We start from the raw sequence: 24,317 nt of genomic DNA on the forward strand, positions 1-24,317 counted from the left end.
GTGTCGGGGCACGTTGTAGGGCCGTGGGCCTCGTTTCTATGATTCTGTTTGGCTGTGGGTGCAGAGGAGCTGCTCGTGGTTGAGTCACCATCCCTGGAGGTCTTCAGAAGACGTTTAGATGTAGAGCTTAGTGGTATGGTTTAGTGGAGGACTTGATAGTGTTAGGTCAGAGGTTGGACTCGGTGATCTTGGAGGTCTCTTCCAACCTAGACGATTTTGTGATTCTGCGGGTGCGGGACAGCACGGTGCCAGGCACAGCCCGGAGCTCTCGCCTCTGCCCTGGGGATGCCGCCATGTGTGCTTTGTGGTGAGCCAGCACCCCGAAACAGCTCGCCAAGGCAATGTGTTGGGAGCAACATAAATGGCGTCCTCTGTGCGGGCAGGCTCCGTGTTGGGCTGTCGTTGTAAGGGCCCCATACGTGTATGGGCTGTGAGGTCAGCTGGGTCACGCACCAAGGAGAACAGCGGCGTCCGACCGCATTTGAGGCCAACCACGCCATTTTGTTATACGTGAGGCCAACAGCATCATTTCGCAGTATTTTGGGGCTAACCACACCGTCTCACTACGTTTGGGGCTAACCATGAGGCACTTCACCGTATTTGGGGCTAACCGCAGCATTTCACCGCATCTGGGGCTAACAGCCTCATTTCGCTACACTGGGGGCTAATATTTGGGGCAGGGTATTTGGGGCTAACCGTGGCATTTCTCTACACGTGAGGCCTCCACCCCACAGCCCCCTCACTTTCAGCTCCAACCCTGGCGGGCAGAAGCCCTGCGGCACCCAGGCCGCTGAGCAAGGAGGCCGCGGAGCACCGCACCCCACCCCCGGGTGCCCCCCACCCCCACCCCCGGCTGCCCTTCTTAACCCCCCCCCCCCCCCCCCAGCGCCTCCCCCCTGCCGCAGCGCGGCGCTGCCCGGAAGTGCCACGTGTACGCAGCGCGCGTGCGCCGGGCGGGCGGCCCCGGTAGTTCCGGTGCGGCGCGGCCCCGCCCCTGGCGCCGCGGAGCCGAGCGGAACCGAGCCGGGCCCGGGCGCAGCCATGGCCCAGCCCGCGGGGCCCGCCGCTGCCTGCCGAGCTCAGGGCGGCGCCGGGCGGCAGCCCTACAGCAACGGTGAGCTACCGGGACCGGCGGGGGGGAAGCGTCCCGGTGCCCGGGAGTGCCGGGGCGGGCGGTGTGGGCCGCTCTCGGTTTGCGTATTTTGGGGGTTTTTGTACCCAAATCCCTGACGGAGCCGCGCGGGCCCGGCCGTGGTACCGCGGCCCGGGGGCCTGGCTGCGCTTCCCGGGACACCCCCCCCCCCCCACCACCACCACCACCCCCGGTGGGAGCGAGGCACCGGGGTGAGACCGGGCAGCTCCCGGCGGGACCTTGAGAACCGGGAAGCAAGGCACGGGGCGGGCCCGGGCCGCGTCCGTGGCGGTGTGGGCTGCTGGAAACCTTTCCTGGCCCCTCGCCTTCCCGCAGCACCCCCCCTACCCCGTTCCCTAATTCCGTGCTTCTCCTTTTCGGTACTCGTGGCGCCCCGTGAGCCGGGCAGTTATAACCGGATCCTTCGGTTTTTCTGCCGTGTGTGTGAGCAATTAAATGGGCTGGCTCGCCTTCCCTCTCTTTCTTCGGCAGCGTGTCTATAACTTCTCAAAAATCACAGCACGGTGTTATACAGCTGCACGGTTGCTCGTAGGGTCAGCAGCGTGGGAAGCGGATAAACGCAGGCTGAAAAGAGTCCTCATTCTCTTGAGCTCGCGGTTGAAGCAGGGAGCGTACAGGAGGAACGTCGGCTCACGGGGCGCTCGAGTGGGATGAGTTACACGCTGGCATCGCTTTATTTTGGCTGGTTTGGCTGTAGTTGGCTCAAGTGCCCAGTGGAAGTTCTGGGAGGTGGCCGGAGGAGGAGAGGCGTCGGGCTGTCAGGTGTCTGAAAACCAAAGGCCTGAAACCTAGAGTTACGCAAATAAAGGGTAATAAAATGAACCAGGAGTCGCGGTGTGCTTGAGAGAGGGCACGGGTTGCTGGCCCGTTGAATAAATGGGGTTATTTGAGTGTGGGCCGTCCTTAGCGCTGTCGGGAAGGTGCTGCGATCCTCGGCTATTAGAGGAAAAATAACGTTGCCTAAAAGCGATCTAGAGCGTACCGAGGGTGCCGTTAGGGTGTTTGTAACGGCCCGTGAGGAAAGAGAGCTGTCAGCAGAATGACAAATCGTAATCCAGCCGCCAGCTCCCCTCGCCGTCCGCAGGTAACCAACTCCCCAGCTCCCTGCGCGTGTGCCCGGCCGAGGCAGCGGCGGCTCTGGCAGCGGCACCGCACGCTGCCGACCTGGACATGGTTGGGCAGCGAGCAGCGGGTTGCCTGGTAACACCCTGCCTCTCTTCACGCGGGTTTTAATAGGAGCGGTGCTCGTTGATTTGCTCTTCGGCTGGCAGCTGCGGAGTGTAAACAAGGAGGAGAAACACGCTCCGAGAGGACCGTTCGCTCCCCTCGCGTGATGGCGTGGCGCTCCGAGGCCACGAGCCGCTTTGGGAGCAGCGGGCGGGCTCCTGCCGCCCGGCTCGGCTGGAATCCAGCTCGGCCCCTGGGGGCGCGTGTCCTTGTACCCCCTGGGGAGGTTGCGATGGGCGAAAGCAGCGTCCTGGGCACGGGGAGCAGGCGGCACTGAAATTCTGCGTGGCAGGGAACGTGGCTTGAATCGTAGCCTCCCATGGTGATGTTTTGATCCCTCATTTCCTAAAACCACTGGGCAGCCGGCATAAGTATTCCAGTGCCATCCCCGATCTCTTAGAAGTTTTAAACAGCCTTATGTACATAAAGGTGTCTCGTGCTGCTAAGGAGGTGGCCTCGCTCTTGTTGCTAGCTCCTGTCCGTGGTGTCCCGAGCTCGGTGGCTTTGCTGTTGTGCAGGTGACCTTGCTCTTCAGTCCGTGCCGAATTCCCGCTCGCAGGGAGCGGCGCAGGAAAGGAGCAGCAGCCTACGGGGAAGCTGGAGAGCCTGCGTGCTGCCTGCCGGGCCTCCCTAAAGGGGTCAGGTCAAGATGGGCACCTGACAGCAGCAAAAAGCAAGTTCTGAGAAGTCTTTGTGCAACTGCGAAGGCCTTTGAGAAGGGTTAACGCCCCTCAGAGCTGTTGCTTTGGCTCTGTTGGCAGCTTTATGCAGGCCTGCCTTGAAAGCGTGAATTGTGCGAAGGCTATCGAGGCTTTTCATTGGGCTTCTGACTTTAAAAAATAAAAGCAAGTTGAAATTTGGAAGATTGCTTTAAAAATCTAACTTATCACAGCACGAAGTATCATAAAAATGATTCCTGGCTGGGCTACAGAGTCCTGCCCCAAGGTGAATAACCAAGTTACACAATTAATCTCTATTTGTTCTATACCTTTTGTACCGTTTAGTGTAACGTTGTATCAATAGACATGTGATACAGTTCTTACATAAGAAACCTTAGTCGCTTGTAGGGCTGGCAAATTGAATTCACCGTTCACTTGGTAAATCGGTTGTTGGAAGCCCACCTGACACGCTGCGGGGCGGCTTTCAGAGGTGAGTCATAACCGTAGGAATTCTCATGTTTGCAAGCTTTTGGTTTCGGCACCCTTGGTTATGGAGGATTATTAATTACTGAGACTTATGGGCAGCTTTGTAGGGACAGTGGGCTATAACCGGGTTTCCGAACTGAAAGGCAGGCAGCGTATTACGATTAATGGGTACAGAATCTTACGCTGTCGACTTCGTAGGCACAAATAACAGGCAGGGTGAGGTCAGTAGCACTGCAGGGCTACCACCTTGGCCGAGCAGTCGGTGTGGAGATGCACGCGGCGTTCAGTGGGTGACAGCTGTCTGTCAACTGTAGCCTGAGGCTTTCTAGGGAATGCCGAGCTGAATGGCACTCGCAATATTTGCCCTAATGAGGTACTTCAGTGTTCCTTGCTTAGCTTATTTTGTTGTGTACGTGCTGAGTTCCAAGTTATTTTCACTTGGAAATGTGAACTTCTCCCCTTTTGAAGTTTAACCAGAATGTTTCAGTAGCTCAGAAACCAGCTGCCTTTATTTTATTGCTAAATGAAATTGTGGGATTTCATTCCGGTGGCAGCTATTTGCAGCGCTTGTATGTGAAATGTAATTCCGTGTGCTCATCTCTGCGGCGTGCTTTTGAAAACGTAAGTGTTGAATCTTGCAGGGGGTTCTGGTCTGGAAAATAAAATGCTTTTGTTTTTCTGGGTTCAACGTTTTATCTTCCAGAAACTTAACTAATTCTGGAAAGTAGGATAGGGTTGGGAGTAAAAGAATCACAAGACTAAGCCATAAGGACGATCTCTCTTGATTTCAGGAGTATAACCGTGGATGTGGAAATCTGATGAAGCCCTTCCAGTGCCATTTACTGTTTTATTAACCTTGTTTGTTTTTTCCAGCTGATTAATACTGAGTTCAGCTCTACCACCCAACAAACACATAAGAAGCACCATCAGCCTATCAAGTTTATTTTCTCGATCGGTGAATTATTCCGTGATAAATCGCTCTTCGTTCCGTGTTCTTGGCCAGCTGGCTGTTGATGCGAGCCGTATGCGCAGGAGTAGTCCTCCTGCTAAATTTAGCTGCAGAACCTTTATGGATTAACTCTGTCACTTGAGAAATAGCAGGGTGACTTATGCTGAAATTGGCTGCTCGTGTCTTTGCCGTAAGCTAAAGTTGAAGTTGGTGTCGAGCCTCAAGTGGAGCCGAGCTGTTAGGTGAGGGCGGCTCCTGCTCCCAGCCGGCGTGTCTGTGCTCCTGCCAGCCGCGTGGCAGTGCCCTCCTCCTCGCTCAGCTGGCGTTTGGGTGTTGCTGGAGATGGAAATAGCATCGTTGTGTGCGTTTCGGTCCGGGAGGGTGGAGTTTGCTCAGGCACTGGAGCGCTTAGTGAGCTGTATGGTTGGGAGGCTACTGTAAAAACAAAACGCTAAAAGATCTAAGTGTTGATAGCAAAATGCTGTCAAGTTCGTTTCCCTTGTAGTACTACTTCCATCGCTTGTACCTGATCGTTTTCTTAAAAACAAAAACGACTTCTGTAATGTGGAGATTAATGACATCCTGAGGAAGGAGAGTCCCGGGAACATGTGTCATTTTCAGCAGCAATGCACGACGCTGACCTTTTAAAGCTTTTTTTCTCCTAGGTCCTGTTCAAAATCAGATGATGCATTCTTCAGATGCCCAGGGATACAACCCTGCAGTTCCAGGATCGTACTCGCATCCGAAGGTTCCTCCGCATCAGCCTTCTGGACAGTACAACTACAGCGGCTCCCAGAACGTTTCTCAGTTCAACAGTTACCAAGGGCCTGGGCAGACTCTCAACAGACCGCCAGTGGCACCTCTCTCTGGGTCGCCAGTGCAGCAAACGGGTCCTGTACCTCAAGTGCCGCCGCCTGCGTTGCAAAACTCAGCTGCTGTATCATCTGCTGGTAGCTTTCCTCCCGGTGCTGGCCCCCCGATGCTTTCAAACTGGCAGTACAGCCAGAGCGCTGTGAGTCACCCGGCCGGGACGCCGACAAGCCGCTTGGCTCACGGGACGGGGACAGGGTCAGCTCAGCCATCGCCCTCGTTATCAGGAAATACAAATCCTCCAGGAAGTTATCAGTATGCTGCTTCTCCGGGAGGTCCCTCGCTTCAGAACAGCTTTATGAAGCCAGGTAACCATTTTTTTTTTTTTTAACTGGCTGCCAGCGCCAATTTCTCTGCATCGTTTTTAAGAAAAAAGTATACAGAATTCACTCTGTGGCAGCCTTTTGCTCATGGGTACCAGATTGTCAAAACAGATGATTTGCGAAAATGCACATCACAAAATTTGGGGTAACTTCTTTGGATTAGAAAGGGAAATTCACTGTTCAAGATCTCATTTTGCTTGGGTGGCTGAAGCAGGTAATTCCTTAGTAGTGGCTCGTCGTTTTGGGAAGCTGTGTGTGGGTAATGTTTCCGTGGGCCTTTGCCATTCCTTGGGGTGTTCGAAGCATTTGTGTGCTTCAGTCAAGTGAGAGCTTCTGGACTTCACAGTTGAAAAATGTTAAAGCAAATCTTTTTTCTTATGAAATGCTTTTAGCCCCATTAGACATTACTCTTGATTCTAGTTCTTTGTTTTATGCTGGGGTGATTTTATTACAGTTGATTGGAATAAGCAATTAGTACTCTGGAGTTCATGATGAAAATGGTAAATGAGAAACTTTGGAAAGGGGCATATGGAATAGAATTCTTGTACACATTCAATGGTGAATCCTCCCGAGCAATTTCCCGGTAAAGTTTTTGTAGAACAGCGATCGCTTTTAAAATGAATTTAGCTCATTTTGCTGATGGTGCTCATCCTTAGAACAAGGGTCTGCCAGCTGCATGCCCAGCCTCGGACAGCCTCTCTCAGACACAATCTGTACGTTACTGTCTCGCATCAGCTTGTCGAAGATGAGCATCCTGTCTGGAGGAATCTGTTTTAGACTCTTCTAGTACATTATACTCTGTCTGATGTGGGGCTGTACTATAACTTCATGAAGTCCAGAATTCATAATTGAAACGAGGATGCTTTCTGTGTCTCTTAAAATTCTTACCAAGAATTGTAATAAACAACAAAGGGGTAAATAGCATAACATAATAAATAAATAACATCCTAAGTAACAGCTACAGGAACCCAGTGTGACAGAAACAACTTGAAGTTGTTAAACCTTCTGCGTGTATTAGGATTTGTCTGATGCTGCTTATCGCTTGAATAAGAGGAATGTGTTTGATCAATATGTTTTCGTAAGAAAAGTCTTCTGTGACTTTTTCAGTGGGGTTCAACTAAAAATGAATCTCTTTACAGGATCTGCACCTCCACCAGTGACTCAGCCTTTAACTCCTCTCCACCCTCCCCCAAGGCCACCTTTAGGACCCCCACCAGTTGGTGGTCCACCTTTAATTAGGCCATCAACGCTGACAGCGGGACCACCTAATACACAGTCTCTGCTAAACTCAGCTGCAAATCAAGACGGTAAGAAATGAGTTACTCTTTTTGTTGATTTTGGACGTTACAACTTGCTGTGATGTGCAACCAAGTCAAGTACTTTGCTTCTGTTAGAGAAGTAAAGCTTATACTGATACAGCACATTAATGCTTTATCTGGAAGGAGCATGCAAGGACCTGGAAGGAGCATGCAAGGATCTGGAAAGAACAAAATATTTCTTGTTGGTAGTTGTTAATAAACTAAAAATAATGAACACTTGGAAATATATTTAAGTGCTGTTTGACATGTCAGTCTCTCACGCAGTGGCCATCTTTTTTTTTTCTTTTCGGTGTTCTAAGATCTGGAAGTTCTGATTTCTTTGCATACCTGACTGCTGCGGAGAATATATTCTGTGTATTAATTCCTGTATCATTTTATTCTGCAGGGAAAGCTTAAATGTGAACCCTGCAAGTTGTTGCCTGTTTTACATAAGTGTACCTTGCTTTTTCTTTCTGTGTAAAATCAGTGAAACATATTTTGGATTCCTTCCTTTTCTGAAGGTACTTACTAGAGGCTGTGAAGGCTGTCAGCTGTTGAAGACATATCTGATTTTCTCTGTCTCCTGTGGGGCCTGCACAAATATGCCATTGTTTAAGAACTCATCAGAGCTCTGTATCAAACAGACCTGCAGTTGTGTAGCACTTAGAGCTCATGTTAAATGGGATGATGTGGTAGTTGGCAGTTTTATTTTTACATATATATATGGTACTTTGTTCTGTCAAAACTGTTGGTACCTTGCATGTTCAGATTGACAGCTTCTTGTATGTGGTAGCTGTATTGAGTGCAAGAATAGTACGTTCAGATTTAGCTTAGTTTTGAACATAAAAAAGGCATTAGAAACTGCTTTTGCTTAGAAAGTCTCCTTTCATAGTACAGAAATGAGATGTTTTCAGGGCTCTGGAGAGAGAAATGTTTAGTTTGAAGGAAGTTTGACTGTTTCTTACTTGTTGATAATGTAGTAGGTTCCTTCCAATGGGTCATCTTTGAAGATTTTAATGATAATACAATGTAAATCGAGTACCTCCTTCCCTTTAAGAATTGATATTTGGTTTTGTATGTTTAGACATAGCAAGCTTAGAATAAGTTGTCCTTTGGGAGGACTCTCAATTTCAAGGTTTTTCTTATCTCGAGTGGAATTTGTATCTTGACTGGTATGTGAGCATATCAGAACTGTTGGTGTTTGGTAAACAGGACTGGACAAAGTGTATAAGCGAAGGGAGTTTAATGTTTCCATGTGATTTTGGTGGAAAAAGTATTTCAGGGAGCTCTGTACCTACATTCTGAGATGCTTTGAAAACTGCAGCTGGCACACAGACCCTTCCTCTGATGAGAATGATGAGTCCCCTGACATGCTTTACTGCCTATTAGCTTGGAATTTATGGAGTATACCTAATTTAAAGTAATCTGAACAGATCATTCAACCAGAAATGTAGACTTTAATTGTTTTCCTTCAAAAAGTTTGTGGGTTTTCATGAATGTCCTTAGAGGTCATTTCAGCAGGGGAAGTACATGAGAGAAATAGCTAAGATATGTATTTATAATTAAGTTTTGTCTTGAGACAGTGTAAATCCAAACTACGCTAATCTCCATATTCATCCAGCAAAGAGAATTGCTTTTCATTTACCTCATTACAACTTCTTAGTAACTAGTTAAATTTTTTAATGTGACCTTTTTAACAGGTGATGCTACATCTGCTGCTAGCGATGGGTCCGCGGTCCAAAATAGCTATGATGCAATAGAAGGAGGCGGCCTCATGGGTAAGATTTTGGAATTAAAAATGCTTACCATTACATAACATTTTTAAGAGTTTAGGAAAGATAGAAGCTTAGGCATTTATGTACAGACATACTTTGTTCAATGTCTGTCTTGAAAGTAAATATATTTGAAGCATTGACAGACTATATGCATGCAAGTATCGTAGAGCTAACATTTTGTGAAATTAACCGCACTTGTCAATGGTTCACACTTAAAAGTTAAACAACAAAAAGCCCTCCGGATGCGATAATGCTTTGACCAAGCTGCACTTCTTCAATTCATCTTAAATATTTGTCTTCTCTACTTCTAGCAACCCCACATCCTTCTCCTGCACCCCCGAATCTTAAGATGAACAGAAATGTTGGCTATTCTTACCCTGCCTTGCCACCAGGCTACCAAAATACTTCACCACCTGGAGCACCAGGAATGCAAGCATCTGCTTTGCAATATCCAGATGGATCAAAACATTTCCACCAGGTAAAGATTTTGTATTTTTTTTCTCACTACTACCCCAACGCACTTGAATTTTAAAAAAATAATAATAATGCCACAGTCTGTGTTGTGTGTCAATGTTGTTCTGCTTCTGTAGTTCCCTGTTCTCCGTGCCACTTGTTCACGATGATAGATGTATCCAGAAATTAATGCTTTTGTTGTCAACTTGACGCCAGTCTGGAAAAATTTTGCCAGCTCTTTCTATAGTGTCTTATTATTAAATCTGCTCAGAATATTTATCTTCTAAAATTTTCAGCTGCTTTGGATGTGCTTTTCTTCCCTCAGGTCACTATTGTTAGCTGAAGTATTTTTTTTCCTGAACTTTCAAAGCAAACGACTGACGTTTTTGCCAGCTGAGCCTCTGTATTTCAAGGGTTTTGTAGCAAATAAGTTATTTTTTTTACCTCCAGTATGTTACATGCTAAAGTCCAAGTTTATGTAACAAGTACTATTTCTAAATATACCGTTTTAATACGATCACAGTTAATGTGTACAAAAAATGAAAGGTAGATATGTTTGCTTTTTAAATGAACTGGGTTTCATCCAAATAATCAATGCTAATTGTGAAATTTTATTTGACTCTAGCCTCCCCTAGGCACTAATCACTTAACTGCATCTATGGGCTCCCTGAGCCTACAGCAAGAAGGATTAAGACCTGTGAATCTTCTTCAAGAAAGAAATATTCTTCCTACAACCATCTTACAGGCTCCTGTCCCGAACTTGCATGAAGATATCCAGAAGCTCAATTGTAATCCAGAGTAAGATTATCAATTTGCTATAATTCATCAAAATAAATTCCTAGTTGTAAACGTAACTTTCAAAAATATTTCCTTATTTTTGTGAGTATAAAGCATTGAAAATGGGCTTCAGTGTGTTAAGATAAAGGTGGTAAGTGGATTAAATTTTGAAGTGAGGAAGACAGTGTAGAATATTAATTACCCTTTTCAGCTCACTGATATCATCTGCTTATTAACTGTTGACTTCGTAGTCCTGAAACAGTCCGTTAATTCCTGATGTCAGACTATAACCAATGCCATTGATTCAATTTTGAGCAACATTCCTTTCTTAAGTAAGAAAGCCACACATGCATCCCTTAGAAAAGTCATTTATGAAATGATTTCTAATGCCTTAAGAGATTGTCAAAATGTGGTATTTGAATGTGTACCATAGTTTTAATTAACCAGGTATGTTCTACTGCAGGTGTTATGAGATCGTGTCTCCACTTGCTGTTGCTTTTTGTTAGAATCTAAAAATAGTTGTATGCGATTAATTAGATAATTCCATCAGTTAAGCACCTCATTGCTGTTTACAAAATTTCATTGATTTGTGTTCCGTTCTCTGGAGCCAAGATTGAGGCGGTTAGCAGAGCTTGCCCTTTTCTTTATCTTGTGCACACACTGTAATTTGAATGACTGCTATTTTCATTTTAGTCTGGGATGTGTTTCAAGTAACCGTCCTCCATAACAAGAGGATAATGTAACCGTCATAATCCTCCTGTTAGGGTTCTCAGCTGCTACTAAGTGCTTTTTCTAAACCTGCCTCACAGTGTACAAGGAAATTGCGTAGGAAATATGAGGAAAAATAAGATGTTTGCAAGGCAGTTACAAATAAGTACAATGCAAAAAGTTTGCAATATAGCTGGCAATGAGTATGATTGAGAAGATTTAAAATAGGAATTAACTCACTGAAGTGAGGTAGATCAAGAAGGTTGTGGATGCAGAAGCACGCGTGACCTCTGTATTGAAAGTAACCAAAATACTTGTATTACAAATAAAAATTTGTGTATTTGCAAAAGTACTGTGCATGACTGCACTTTGCAGAAACCACTGGGTTCTGAAGTGTCTGAAGTTACAGCTATGGGGTTGTTTGTAGTTATTTTAAACTTTGCTGGTTCAGATCAGTATATAAGGCCACCTCAAAAAGTTACCCCAAAATAATGCTTTGTGTATAAAGGTTTGGTGCAACTTTGAGCATTGTTAGGCTTAACTTTGACTGAAGTGACTAAAATGACACTTTTCTGCATAAAGAGCATGTGTATAAAGTAACATAAGAACTAAAGCACGTACTGTGGATCCAGCTCAGACTAAAACAGAACTATGTGACAGAGTTGGAGATGATACTTTATCTGGGAATGGATGTCACCAGCTCTGGAAAATATAAAGGATACTATACACTACTGAAATTATCATTTTCTTACCTGAAAGTCACTGAAAATAATCCTTTATTCTCTATGTAGGTTGTTCCGCTGTACCCTGACCAACATTCCTCAAACTCAGGCCTTACTGAATAAAGCCAAACTTCCTTTGGGGCTCCTGCTTCATCCTTTCAAAGACTTATCGGTATGAGAAATATCTAAAACTTTAAATGCTGAAATATCAACTATACCTTCACTAAAGTCTGTCCAAAGTCAGAAAAGGGATTAGAAAAGAAGTGCAACTATGTTCGCTGATCTTGGCCTAGAAAAATTGCCTCGGTAACTGACATTTCTCTGTTCCACACAGATTGCTGTCATTTATCTGAGATTTTTCTCCTGCCTTTGTAAACCTCAAAAAAACAAAAATAAAAAACACCTTAGAGGCAGCGCAGAAGTCAGACTGTGACAGAAGGCAACTCATGTAAATACCACTCCTACTTGAATAGCTGTATTTTGTCACATAACAGTTGTAGTTATTAATTTCCTATACCAAACCAAGTGGTTCTTAATTTAGTTAAGCATTAACAAAGTTAAAGGGGTTTGACTGTCCACAGATACCCAGGAGACTTTGAATTTGGCAGTGCATCTTTTAAATGTTACTGTTTTTCACAACTTCAGTGATATTCCGAATACGTATTGCTGACTTTTTCCTGGGATCTTTGCCCTGCATTGAATGTCGAGTTTGTTCTTGCACTATAAATGCAAAATTCAAGACACTGGAGGCTTGAAAGGGAACATTTGCAGCCAAATAGATTAGAGCTAGGTTCTGACCAGTATTATTATTAAGGAATTTTGTAGGAGTGCTGTGTGGATGCAGAAATACTTGTTCCTTAAACAAGTATGCTTTGACTAGCTAGCTAACCAGGAAGCACAGTGTAGATTGTTGTTATCGTAGTTGAATGGCTGCAGTGTTGATGCTTTAAAATGGGAAGCTTTTCTTTTCTAGCAATTGCCAGTGGTCACTTCAAGCACTATTGTGAGATGTCGTTCCTGCCGGACGTATATTAACCCTTTCGTCAGCTTTCTAGACCAAAGGAGATGGAAATGCAATTTGTGCTACAGAGTGAATGATGGTAGGTTTTAAATGTGCTCGTTATTTTGAACTGTTACAGTTATCCTTTCCCACCTTGACCTTTGAGATGGTAATATTGTTGACTGTATCAGTACTAGGGTTCGTCATTTGTTGTGCTGAAGTCTGACCCAGTCTCCCAGGGTAGGCCAGGTGACAAAGTTGCTTTCCTACCTAGTATATATAGTTTTCCAAGAAGTGTTGCCCAACAGGCACAAAAGAGTTGATATTTTTGTTTTAAAATGTAGCACAGCTAATACTAGTTTGAAGTAATAATGTATTAATTTACCTGCACAGTTCCTGAAGAATTCATGTATAACCCTGTGACAAGAGTTTATGGAGAACCTCATAAAAGACCTGAAGTCCAGAATGCTACTATTGAGTTTATGGCTCCATCTGAATACATGGTACGGTTTTACTTATTCTCTCCCTTAGTTTTTATTTCCAGAGAGAAGTTGGGAGGAAAAAAAAAACACAACCTTTTTATAGGGGGTGCTTTCCAGTTTAGTATAGCAGTTACTGCTTCAACGAGTACATCTGAGAAGACTCGAGCATTACTTCAGATAGGATATCATTTATAAATATTTATGATTTCATAGTTCTGTATTTAGAATATGTAGGTGTTTGTGGGTCTTTTGAAAGAAAACCACAATTATAGAATCACCCAGTAAGAGAAATGCATTTAGAAATTTTATGTCATCTGTACATTGCTCTAATAGAGTTTAAACTTGCAGTAGAATAAAACCAATTTAATAAATGTCGCTTTGACAATTAAAGGCAATCTTTTCTTTGTTCAGCTACGTCCACCTCAGCCACCTGTGTACCTCTTTGTATTTGATGTCTCTCATAATGCAATAGAGACAGGATACTTGAATACAGTCTGCAAGACCTTATTAGACAATCTTGACTTGTAAGTAAAAAGAATGTCTTTTTTTTTGGTCTTATGAAACCTGTGATAGACGTTAACATGCTAATGCTTCCTGTCTGTAAGAAAAGTTTCCTGGTGTTGGCTCGCCATGGCCAGTGTTGTATGGAAATATAGTATAAAGCTGTAGTCATTTTTCCTATCGCAGCTGCACCAGTATATAAGGTAACTTTGAGGCACTTCTCAGACTGGGTCTTTTCTATCTTCTTCACCAACCCCAAAGAGGAATAAGCATCATGTTAATGATGTGTTTAGAATTATAACTTCTAAAAGCTGAAATTTAGATGAGTATTCACTGGAATTTATGCATGCATCTAATTAACTTTTCATTTTTTAAATGTGCTATTTGAATGTACATAAATCCGGCTTAGTATTTGCAGCTTGTTTCTTTTCTGTATCTTTATATTACTTTTGATATATAGTAGAGTTGATGTCCGGCTTTCGACTTGATTAACGTTGGAAAACGCTGAAAGATAACTCACTTTGGGATTCTTATGTGTCGTTCCTTTCTGAAGGGGCTTCTATGCTGAACTTCTAAATAAGGTTTTAACTTAAAATTACAAACACCTGTTGCTGTGTCTGCAAACACAGTTATTCTTTCTAAGTGTTGTTCATCCATTTATTACCCTCTTAAAAAAAATCTTGAATGTCTGCTGGGTGATTCTACTATGAGCTCCTTTTTTTTTCCTCCAGAATGATTTAGTCAAGCTGTTGCAGTATAGCTGTTAAGCTAACTACTTGCTAACAATGTTGGACAGGTGCAGTGGATGTGGTTTTAAATTAAAAAAAAAAAAGCTTGTAGAAATGAAATTTCATCTTGCTGAACACCATATGTCTGATTTTTAGGCTTCCCGGGAATACTAGAACAAAAATAGGCTTCATCACATTTGACAGCACAATCCATTTCTACAGTCTTCAGGAAGGTCTCTCTCAGCCTCAGATGCTTATAGTTTCAGATATTGAAGGTATGCAGAGAGAACTTTTTTGTGTTTAGTACCTATTAACGATGGCTGGTTTTGACAGCCTTTTTAAAATATATCTGGTGGGAGTTTCTAGATCAGATCATTAATCTCTCTAGTAATGGCTATAGAAGTAGCATATATGTGGGTTCCTTTGAAGCTCCTGATGTCTGAGCAATGCTGTGGCTGCTCATGACTTAAAAACATGAAGACAGCCTTCTGAAAAACAAAGATGGCTTTCCGAACTTCTAGTTTTTTATACAATTATCTAAATTTCTGTTAGGATTGTAATTGAAATAATGATGCTTGGTAAATTGTGGTAGATTCTTAGTGACTAATGCTTAGTGATGGTCTTTTGCCTTTACTGTCAATTTACCTTTCACTTATGTTAAGGGGCAGGGTGGAATGAATACTAGACAATCTTCTATGCATTTTTACTCAGTAGACTTTATCCTTCAAGCCTTTTGACTGCTATTCTAAAATGCCATTCTAGCCGCAGGTATGCTGGGGGTGGATCAATGTTTGAATGGATTTACACATTGATACTGTATTTTTTTCAATAGAAGTAATGATTGGCAAATACAATTCAGGAAAGATTTTTTTTAAACAAACATCAACAAAAAACCTAACACTTTTTTTTCTTCCAGATGTATTTATACCAATGCCAGAAAACTTATTAGTAAATTTAAATGAAAATAAAGAGGTAAGAACTGCCTTGAATAACTAGTGACATTCACATAGTATGCTTGATAGTTTGTGGATTACTAAATACTCTTTAATATCTATGTTTAAATGACAAGTTTGGGGTGGGGAAAAGTCTTTTAATTTATTTATTTGACCATAAAAATTTAACAACCTGAAACAAAACAATACTTGACTTTTCTAGGGCTTTTTATTACTACCTTAATATTGGCAGTATTAGTACATGTTTATATACACTCAGAAATCTTCTCTATGAAGAAAAAGCTATTAAGACTCTAGTCTTAATATTTTTATTTTCTAAATTGCAGCTTATTCAGGATCTACTGAGGACCTTGCCACAAATGTTTACCAAGTCCCTGGAAACTCAGAGTGCTCTCGGGCCTGCATTACAGGCAGCCTTTAAACTGATGTCCCCCACTGGAGGTAGAATCTCTGTCTTCCAGACACAGCTTCCATCTGTGGGAATGGGAGCACTGAAATCGCGAGAAGAACCGAACCAAAGAGCAACTGCAAAGGTTAGAAAAGTTTTTTTTAAAAAAAAAAAGATTCAGAGAACTGACAGTCCTGTTCTGTACATGTGTGTGGCTATGGAATTGCCTGTTCTAGGTGAATTTTTTGGTTCTTTTGTTGGGTTAACCCTTTAACTACTTCAGTGAAGAGAAGGGGGACGGTAAGCAACTACTGTAAATGTAGATTTGTGACCTGATTCTTTAAAAGATGTTACTAAAATCAGTGGTGAAAAATCAATTGTTAGTGTCACTGAAAACAAGTAATAAATACGTGAATCCTGAATTTTCTTTGTATGTCATAATGTTCCCGTGCGTGAACAGGACATACATCTGACTCCATCAACTGACTTTTACAAGAAGTTAGCCTTGGACTGCTCAGGACAACAGGTTGCAGTGGATTTATTTCTTCTTAGTGGACAATATTCTGACTTAGCTTCTCTAGGTAAGTCTTATGAAGTTGTTTTGGGGCATCTAACTCCTAAACTTCTTCACAAATACACAAAATCTATATTAGCATTTAGAATATGAACAAATCTAGTGTATCAAGATGCAAATTCATCCTTGAGCAGTGGCACTGAACAGAAGGCAATATTTCAGTCTTTCCTGATTTAGCATAACTGTTTTCACATTCTCCCCTTAGTGAGTCAGGATTTCTGTGGTCCTGGTATAAGTGGTTGAAATCTTTCTTTCTTTCTGCCTTCCAGCCATCAGTGTTAAGCCTACCATTAGGGTAGGCTTACTAGTGTCTTAATTATTTTTTTCTCCATTTAACCAGACTTCTGAGTGACAGAGTACCTGTAATTTCAGGCCATTTCATGCCTCTATACATAATTGAATATATAGTTGTATTATGTCTGTCTCTGTATGCAGGTCTATGACAGTGTAACAAAGCTATTTGCAGGTGTGAACTGTTTAATAATTAAAAGTAATATCACATTCCACTGGTATATTTAAAAACAACTGTATTCACTCTGCTGTTGTATGGTTTTGTTTCAGGTTGTATATCAAGATACTCGGCAGGTAGTGTCTATTACTACCAATCTTACCATCATAAACACAACCCTGTCCAAGTGGAGAAACTGCAAAAGGAGTTGAAACGATATTTAACTAGAAAAATTGGATTTGAGGCTGTCATGAGGATAAGATGCACCAAAGGTTTGAACGTGTTTTTTTGAGGGTGGGGCAGGAGCAAGCAGGGGATAGTGTCTGCTGTTGCTTGGGAATGTTTTGATTCATATGATTAATATTTTGGCTTTTATGTAAACCTCAATGGATAAAAGACAAAGATTAGAAAAGTAAAACTCAGTACCAGGAATTGGACCATTTTTATGACTGTATTTGGAATTTAAGTGTCAGTAAAAATTCTGTGTTTTATAATGGCTAAAACTGGAATTTTTTCCAGGCTGCTCTTTCTTTCATCATGTAGAGACTTGCTGTTATTCTACGCTGATTTCTGAATTCCTGGCTTCTGCTAGGCTTTGTGGATTCTACAGATTAGTAATCTGTTTGGAATATTTACCTTTCTGAATATGCTTTATTTTATTCAGAAGGATCTTAACGTTCTGATACAGAACAGGGGTGTTGGATGGGTAAATGGCATCTGTAGTTCACATCTGACTGAAAAAAAATATTACTTGGTATAATGCTTATCTCGTAGGTCTTTCCATTCATACCTTCCATGGGAACTTCTTCGTAAGATCTACAGACTTGCTGTCGTTACCCAATGTAAACCCAGATGCAGGATATGCCGTGCAAATGTCAGTAGAAGAGAGCCTTACTGATATGCAGGTTGTTTCTTTTCAGTCAGCTCTTCTGTACACATCCAGTAAAGGTAAGATGTGTAGGTAGTGTTAGCTGAAACTAATTATATTCAGTTAAGTGTTTTTGTGTACATTTATAAGCTGTAATTCAGTTGGAGTCACAAATTATTTTATCTAGTCTCAAGGCAGTAGATGTGATGTGTTACTGCATGTTGATGTTATTGCTTCTTCCAGACCAAGAAGTTTCCTGGGAAACTTACTGTGGCTTGCAAATAGGTGGACTTAGCCTAGAAACTGAGAACTAACAGTTTTTAAAAGCTACTTAAAACAGCCTGGTTCACTGTTTGTATGATAAATGGGATTGAATCTTATTTTTTTGCTTATTGGTCTAACACAGATCAGCTGATAGTGTTAATGGGGAAATTATCCAATTAATGAAAGTATTTAAGTGTGGCAAAATTTACTGAATAAACAGTGGCATCCTTGTGTTCCTTCATAAAAAACAAAGTTGTGGGTTTTTTTCGACAGGTGAAAGAAGAATTCGTGTCCACACGATGTGCTTACCTGTTGTGACAACACTGAGTGACGTCTATGCGGGGGCAGATGTACAAGCTATCACAGGGCTGTTAGCCAATATGGGTAAGAATGATAAGAGCTCATCTGGATATGTATGCTAAAAGCTTTAGAGATATCATCCAGTAATCTTCTGAGAAGTTACATCAGAAGTAACGATTCTCTCTGCTTTTAATGCTTGGCTTAGGTAAAATATCAGTATAGTTGTATGTAGTCACCTGGCCTTAGTCTGGTGCATCATCATACTTTTGGTTGGTAATACTTAAATCAAAAAACCCCTTGGTCCTTGGCTTTTTTTCTGAATCATTTATCTTGACTTCTACAGTAGTGTAGTGAAAAATTAAGCTGCATGGGAGTATATGTTAAAATGAGAAGAGTTAACTTATGTGACTTCCTACACAAGGAGGAAAAGCCCCTTTCTTGAGCCTTATACTTTTTTTTTAAGCTGTGGACCGATCAGTTTCTGCTACCTTGAGTGATGCTCGAGATGCTTTGGTCAACGCAGTGATAGACTCTTTATCTGCTTACCGTTCGTCAGTCCTAAGCATTCAACAGCCTGGTCTGATGGCCCCCAGTTCGCTACGGCTCTTCCCACTTTATGTACTGGCACTCTTAAAACAGGTAAGCCGTGGAAGAGGAGCATAGTTGTCTATGCTTGGAATGTCAACCTGAAGTAAAAGAGCATGTGCAAAGTAAATAAACTGTGTTGAATTTAGTTTCTCACTTTTCTTTAACGGTCAAATTAAATGCCTGATTGTTTGCAGAAAGCATTTCAAACTGGGACAAACGCACGTTTAGATGAACGCATTTTTACCATGTGTCAGGTGAAAAACCAGCCCCTCGTTTACCTCATGCTTATGACACATCCCAGTTTGTACAGAGTTGATAATCTCACAGATGAGGTGAGTATTTGCATTGCTATGTGGTCTGATTGTGTCTGGTCCCATAGATTTGTATGATGTGAAAATAAATCTGTTTTAAACCTCACAAGTCTTCCACATTAAAGCTATGTAGCTCAGATTTCGTGTTTCATTTTCCCAGTTGTTTCATTTATGTCTTTGTTACTTGGGGATAGGCTTGATGAATTCTGGTGAGAAGCTGTTCTTTGGGAATGGGTGGATGGGGAAAGGTTCTTTCCTAATTTCTGCCCTGTCTTATCTTGCACTATAAATTGTATGTATGTTGTGATAGTATAACAGATGTTTTGTCGTCCTCCCCCTTGTTGCTTCCTTTATTTTAAAATGTCAAAGTAGTTCTGTGAACAGGGTGTTTAAGAGCCTGAATAATTTCAGAAATCACATCAATACTGATCAAGATAAACTTGAAGTATTCATCTCTAAATAGAACATCAAGAGATTTACTATTAAATTATGTACTTGAGTTATAACAAACTTAGAGGAAAGGGATTCAGCTTCAATATTCAGCATAGGACAGCCTAACCTTACTTAACCTTCTATTTTTGTGCCCATTTCACTGCATCAAGATGTGAACTGTACTTTTTTTTTTCCTTTAGGGAGCTCTTAACATAAATGACAGAACTATACCTCAGCCACCCATTCTCCAGCTGTCAGTGGAGAAGTTGAGTAGGGATGGTGCTTACCTTATGGATGCTGGCTCTGTAAGTTGTGTGGTGGTGCTGATTTAAATTTTTTTCTTCCAATTTTTTATTTACTTTGTGTTCTTTCTGAGAGCTCAAAACATGTAGAAGACTAACGAGGTGTAGTTTTGTTTGAGGTTTTGCTTATTGCTGGTTATCTTTCAGGTAATGTTTCTGTGGATTGGGAAGAACTGTGGGCAGAGCTTTATCAGCCAAGTCCTTGGAGTTCCAAATTATGGCTCAATACCACAGAACATGGTACGTGCTTGTTTTGCTGTCTACCAGTCGCACAGTGCAGCCAAAATGTTATCTTCATGGGAATTGAAATACTATATTGAAATATTAGCCCTCTAGTTGTTACACACTATAAATCCAGGTCCAAAGGAAACAAAATGTTGTGTCTCTTGGAATTTCTCTAGGCTGAAACTTTAATCTGGATCATCCCATGAAAGCACAGTAGGAATAGGCTGGCAATGATTAAGTTTCTCAGAACAGTGGGAGCACCCTGGGAATATCTGGGAATAGTAAGCACAGGGGATTAGTGGAAAACCTTCAGTTTCTGTGAAAAAAACAGTACTGATCACAACTCAGCAATTACTATTCTGATAGGCAGTTGCCGGTACCTGTTCAGTGCATTTGATTGTTTCAAGCCCTTTAAAGGGAGACCACAGTGAAACTATTCATCACAGAATGCCTCCTCTGTCCAGGGTTTCTTTACACCTGATTAGGATAGAGTTGAGCTATTTTGTTAAGTGTTGAATTTACTGCTGGTATTGTATACTGCTATGTATTAATGATACCCCTTGCTTCTCAGACACATCTGCCAGAGCTTGAAACTGCAGAATCCATCAGAACAATAGCTTTCATTTCTTGGCTGAGAGAACAGAGACCTTTCTTTCCTATACTATATATAATAAAGTAAGTGTCTTAACAGTCTTCAAGACCTTTTACAGTACATACTTGGATATCATATACTGTACTTTCTGAAGTTGAGTTTTATCAATGGTGTATGCTGTGCCTAACAAGTTTGACAGCAGATATGACTTGGTATGAATCATCTTTGATTTATAACTTTCACAGATTAACTTTTTCTGTGACATTTAGCCTTTCTTAATGTCGGATGAAGGTAATACTGATAAGAGTACTTGTTGGGATTAATCACAAAGGCTCTTTTCATAAGTCCTTGAGCTCTGAGCACATCTTGCACTTGATCTGTAACTTTCTGAATGCATTGATAGATCTTGGTGAATATTTATTTCACTCAAATGTTTATTTTCATTTTGAAGGGATGACAGCCCATTGAAATCAAGTTTTCTGCAAAATATGATTGAAGACAGAACAGAATCAGCCTTATCATACTATGAGTTCCTCCTTCATATACAGCAGCAAGTGAATAAATGAAACGCTAGCCTTTGGCTCACTTCTTTAAGGAAAGATTTTGCAGTAAAGAACACTTGTGCTTATAATATCCTCATTAAATCTGTGGCCTGAGGCAGTCGATGAGAAGTTCTCACTGTGATTTCAACGAACTAAAGCAAATAAAGGACCACATCTGAGAATCAAATGTGCAACTATACATTATACCTTAAAAATCAAACTATTGGAACTGGTTGAGCACCTTTATTTTGCTGCAAATCATGTTTTTACTGTAAGTAGTTGCAGCATGAAGTACATTTACAAAGGCAATACTGAAAAGGTGAAATACATTTTGTAAAATAAAGAGTTCTTTGTTGTTCAAAATGTATATTTCCGTAACTCCTTGCATTTTTTTTTTGCTGCTAGATATAAAAACCTCACAATACTGATCATGATTTGCAGGGAAATTCTTTATAAGTGCATCCAGTGATCAGAGCATCTCGATGTTCAACTTAAAAATGCTTAAAGTAGCAATGAAACAACTGTTCATTGTGAAACGAACAAATACTTTATGAAACTTAGAATCCAGTGTTTGGAATGGGTTATGGCTAATAGGACTCAAGGTAAGCTTAACATGGACAAGATGGCTTAATTTGTGAAAGCTTTTAATAAGTCAGTATTCAATTTTTTTTAAAAATAGTGGGGAGGAGTGAGCCCTATATGAGATACATTAAAGTCAGTGGCTGAGTCAGCAGCAAAAGTAGACTTATATAGATGGCAAGCTTTGTTTTTCTTCAGTAAAATTTTTCTTCTTACTTTCAGCCTGTGAATGGTGTGGGAGGGGAATGGCAAGTAAGGTTATCCCAGGATATATGTTTAGTAGACTTTGGGCTCTTGTTTACATAGCTGAATGTTAGGCCCCTGAAATTTAGCGTGCTTACGAAGTGCGTTTGTGTGATGGCACTTCAAACCTAGTGGTTTGAGACCACATTCAATATTCTGACACTAAAATTGGAAAATAAATTATTTTTCCAAAGACAAAAACATTATTTTGTATTTAAAGATTTCTTTATGGTTTGAGACGTACTTGAAGTTCTCCAAGATTTCTTTACTGCAGCTGCCTAATGAGCCTAGGTCCAAAGCCAGTGTGCACCAAATAAAAGCTTTAAATGTACTCTCAGATCCCTGCCAGAGCTACAGACGGAAGTTGGCCTTGGACTTGAAATGAAAATTTATATACAAAAATATTTAGATAATTTTATAAAAGTGTATCAGTGATCTCCAAAAGAGTTATCAATAGCTAGCATCATGAAGAGTATTTAAGTTGCTGTATCTGTATGCCCATGGAAGACATTTGTATGGAAGAATCTTGTTTTACTTTTTTGTTTAATGGCGATATCGTTCTTGCAAAATCTACTTCTTGGTGCAAGTGAAGCGTACAGGTGAAACATTTATAAATAAGTGGTCAAGCACATACTGTGACCAGGCTAGTTAGCTTACGCTTGGTGATAGAAATGTCAAAGGACATGGTAGGGTAATAATTTGCTACCATTACAGGCTGTAGCTACACTTGATTGTCAGGAGTTGCCTTACTTCAGGGGAGGAGTTTCTTTGGAGAAATTGGTCTTTTCACTTGAGCACAAGAAGGTAAAGTTCAGAGAATGTCTAAAATAGTGTGAAAAGACTATTGTAGAACCAATTTAAGCTTCACTGTTTGCTGTCTCTGTAGCAAACAGGAGTATATTTACTTGAACAGCTTTTCAGAAAATTGCACAGTTTCTAGTCAGAATGGAGAGATGTGGTTGTTTTTTTTTTAAGTTTTGGCAGTATGATCTTTTTTTTCCCTGGGAGAAGGAGTCTCTTCATTTATAAATGGAAGCTATGCGCTTGCATAGTTTATCATGTAAAACTTGCATTTTGGGTATGTTATTGCTCGGATGTTGAAAGTCATCCTTGCATCTACCAGCCTACCCAAAGTCTGTTTCTTACTCTGACTGTATTTTGCTATAATAACCCTGTAATTTTTTAAAAAACATAAATGTTGGAGATTACTTCATTACTTTATGTACACCAGACTAATGGTTGAAGATATCAGTGTTTGTGGCAATTAACTTTTAATTAGGGTCCCTAAGTTTTACAGAGCAAAATCTTATAAACAAGAATCAGATGAACCCTCTTGGAGTGGATCACTTGTTTTCATCTTAGAAGAAATTCTGTAATGAACTTTGTTAGTTTATTCCCTCGCAGTGGGAAAAGCCTGCTGTATTGTAAGGGCAATACAGGACAGATGAACACACAAGCTACCTATGATGTGTTATTTTTACCTACCATTGAAAAACAAGGACACTGAAGATGAACTGCAACAACAGGCAGGAGTGGCTCTGGTACTTAGATCTCAGCAAGACAACTCTACCACTGCAAATGTATTCTATTTTTCTAGTTGAGGACTTTTTTTAAACTTATTTCTGTATTTGACACATTAGTGTTCGGCCAACATTGTTACCATTCATTTTACTTTGCTTTCATTATTGTTTTAATTTAATATATTTGAGTCTAAGTCCACATAGATTGTTTTGCAATAACTAGAATGATTCACTTTTATTTAGATTTAATTTCTTAACAGAATTTAATCAAAGATGCAAAATGGCTATTAAGTAAGGGACCATTAAATGTGATTTTAAGCTTCTGTTTACTATTATGGATGTAATCCTTACAGTAAATTTAATTTTGTAAAGTAGTGTATAATATTGTAATATTAAATCTTTGCTTTCTGAACTAGGACATTTGATCTTCAGTATGAAGTTATAAATCTTCCCCATTTTGAATTTGAGACAGGATTTACTTGTCCTCCTTTTTACAGTTTGTAATTTTCACTGTTTTATTCCTGTAAAAAGTCATTTGTAACACATGCAAATGCTTATTTTATCTGTGCTAATTTATCAGATTTGGCTACTCAATAAAATTAATTGAAAGAACTCATGCAAGTCCATCAGTCCTTTCTTATAAATAAAAATAAAATACTGTATTTGATCAATCAAGATAAATAGTATGTATTAGCAAGAGATATATTATACCTTTAGCTTAGACTTTAACATTAGTGATACAAACTGAGAGGGAACTTTTAGGAAAATTAGTTTCAGTTGAATAAAGCTTTCCTTCTGTCATTGGCCTCTTTTTGTCCTCCCAGAGCATCTCTGTCAGTCAGCATTATTGTTTAGTACTATCTTGGGGTTTGTTATTCCAGTAAGCCCACATCTGTACCATACTCCAGCATATTTGTACCCTGCCATCTGGCTGGAAGTTGGTCTCAAGCCAGTGACATTGATGGTTGGAATTTAGCCTGCCTTCAGCAGTGTTCCCAAGGTGGTGATTAATTTTATTATAGGTAATCTTATATCTTCATTTAACGTCCTCTTTCAACACCTTTTTGTGAGAGTCAT

The 24,317-nt window shown here is 41.0% G+C and overlaps 1 protein-coding gene across 1 annotated transcript; it reads left to right on the forward strand.

The window, feature by feature from the left end:
* Positions 1 to 959: 959 nt before the first annotated feature.
* SEC24A (SEC24 homolog A, COPII coat complex component) lies at positions 960 to 23,849 on the forward strand. The gene is made up of 23 exons (XM_040574007.1): positions 960 to 1,114; positions 5,140 to 5,652; positions 6,807 to 6,974; positions 8,666 to 8,743; positions 9,052 to 9,218; positions 9,819 to 9,991; positions 11,470 to 11,572; positions 12,374 to 12,500; positions 12,794 to 12,903; positions 13,294 to 13,406; positions 14,268 to 14,386; positions 15,028 to 15,083; positions 15,391 to 15,597; positions 15,913 to 16,033; positions 16,588 to 16,746; positions 17,249 to 17,422; positions 17,880 to 17,990; positions 18,370 to 18,545; positions 18,689 to 18,826; positions 19,438 to 19,542; positions 19,687 to 19,779; positions 20,336 to 20,439; positions 20,808 to 23,849. Exons 1-23 carry the CDS (start codon positions 1,042 to 1,044, stop codon positions 20,920 to 20,922), a joined length of 3,303 nt encoding a protein of 1,100 aa, XP_040429941.1. The 5' UTR covers positions 960 to 1,041; the 3' UTR covers positions 20,923 to 23,849.
* Positions 23,850 to 24,317: the final 468 nt, after the last annotated feature.

Source organism: Cygnus olor, chromosome 14 (assembly GCF_009769625.2).
Source record: "Cygnus olor isolate bCygOlo1 chromosome 14, bCygOlo1.pri.v2, whole genome shotgun sequence".
Classification (NCBI taxonomy): Eukaryota; Metazoa; Chordata; class Aves; order Anseriformes; family Anatidae; genus Cygnus; species Cygnus olor.

Excerpts from the sequence above, each read along its gene's own strand:
- SEC24A (XM_040574007.1), top strand. The coding sequence starts at position 1,042 with ATGGCCCAGCCCGCGGGGCCCGCCGCTGCCTGCCGAGCTCAGGGCGGC. Across the intron at positions 8,744-9,051 it reads AGAAGGAGGCGGCCTCATGG|CAACCCCACATCCTTCTCCT; the intron begins GTAAGATTTTGG and ends CTCTACTTCTAG. Across the intron at positions 12,501-12,793 it reads GTGCTACAGAGTGAATGATG|TTCCTGAAGAATTCATGTAT; the intron begins GTAGGTTTTAAA and ends TTACCTGCACAG.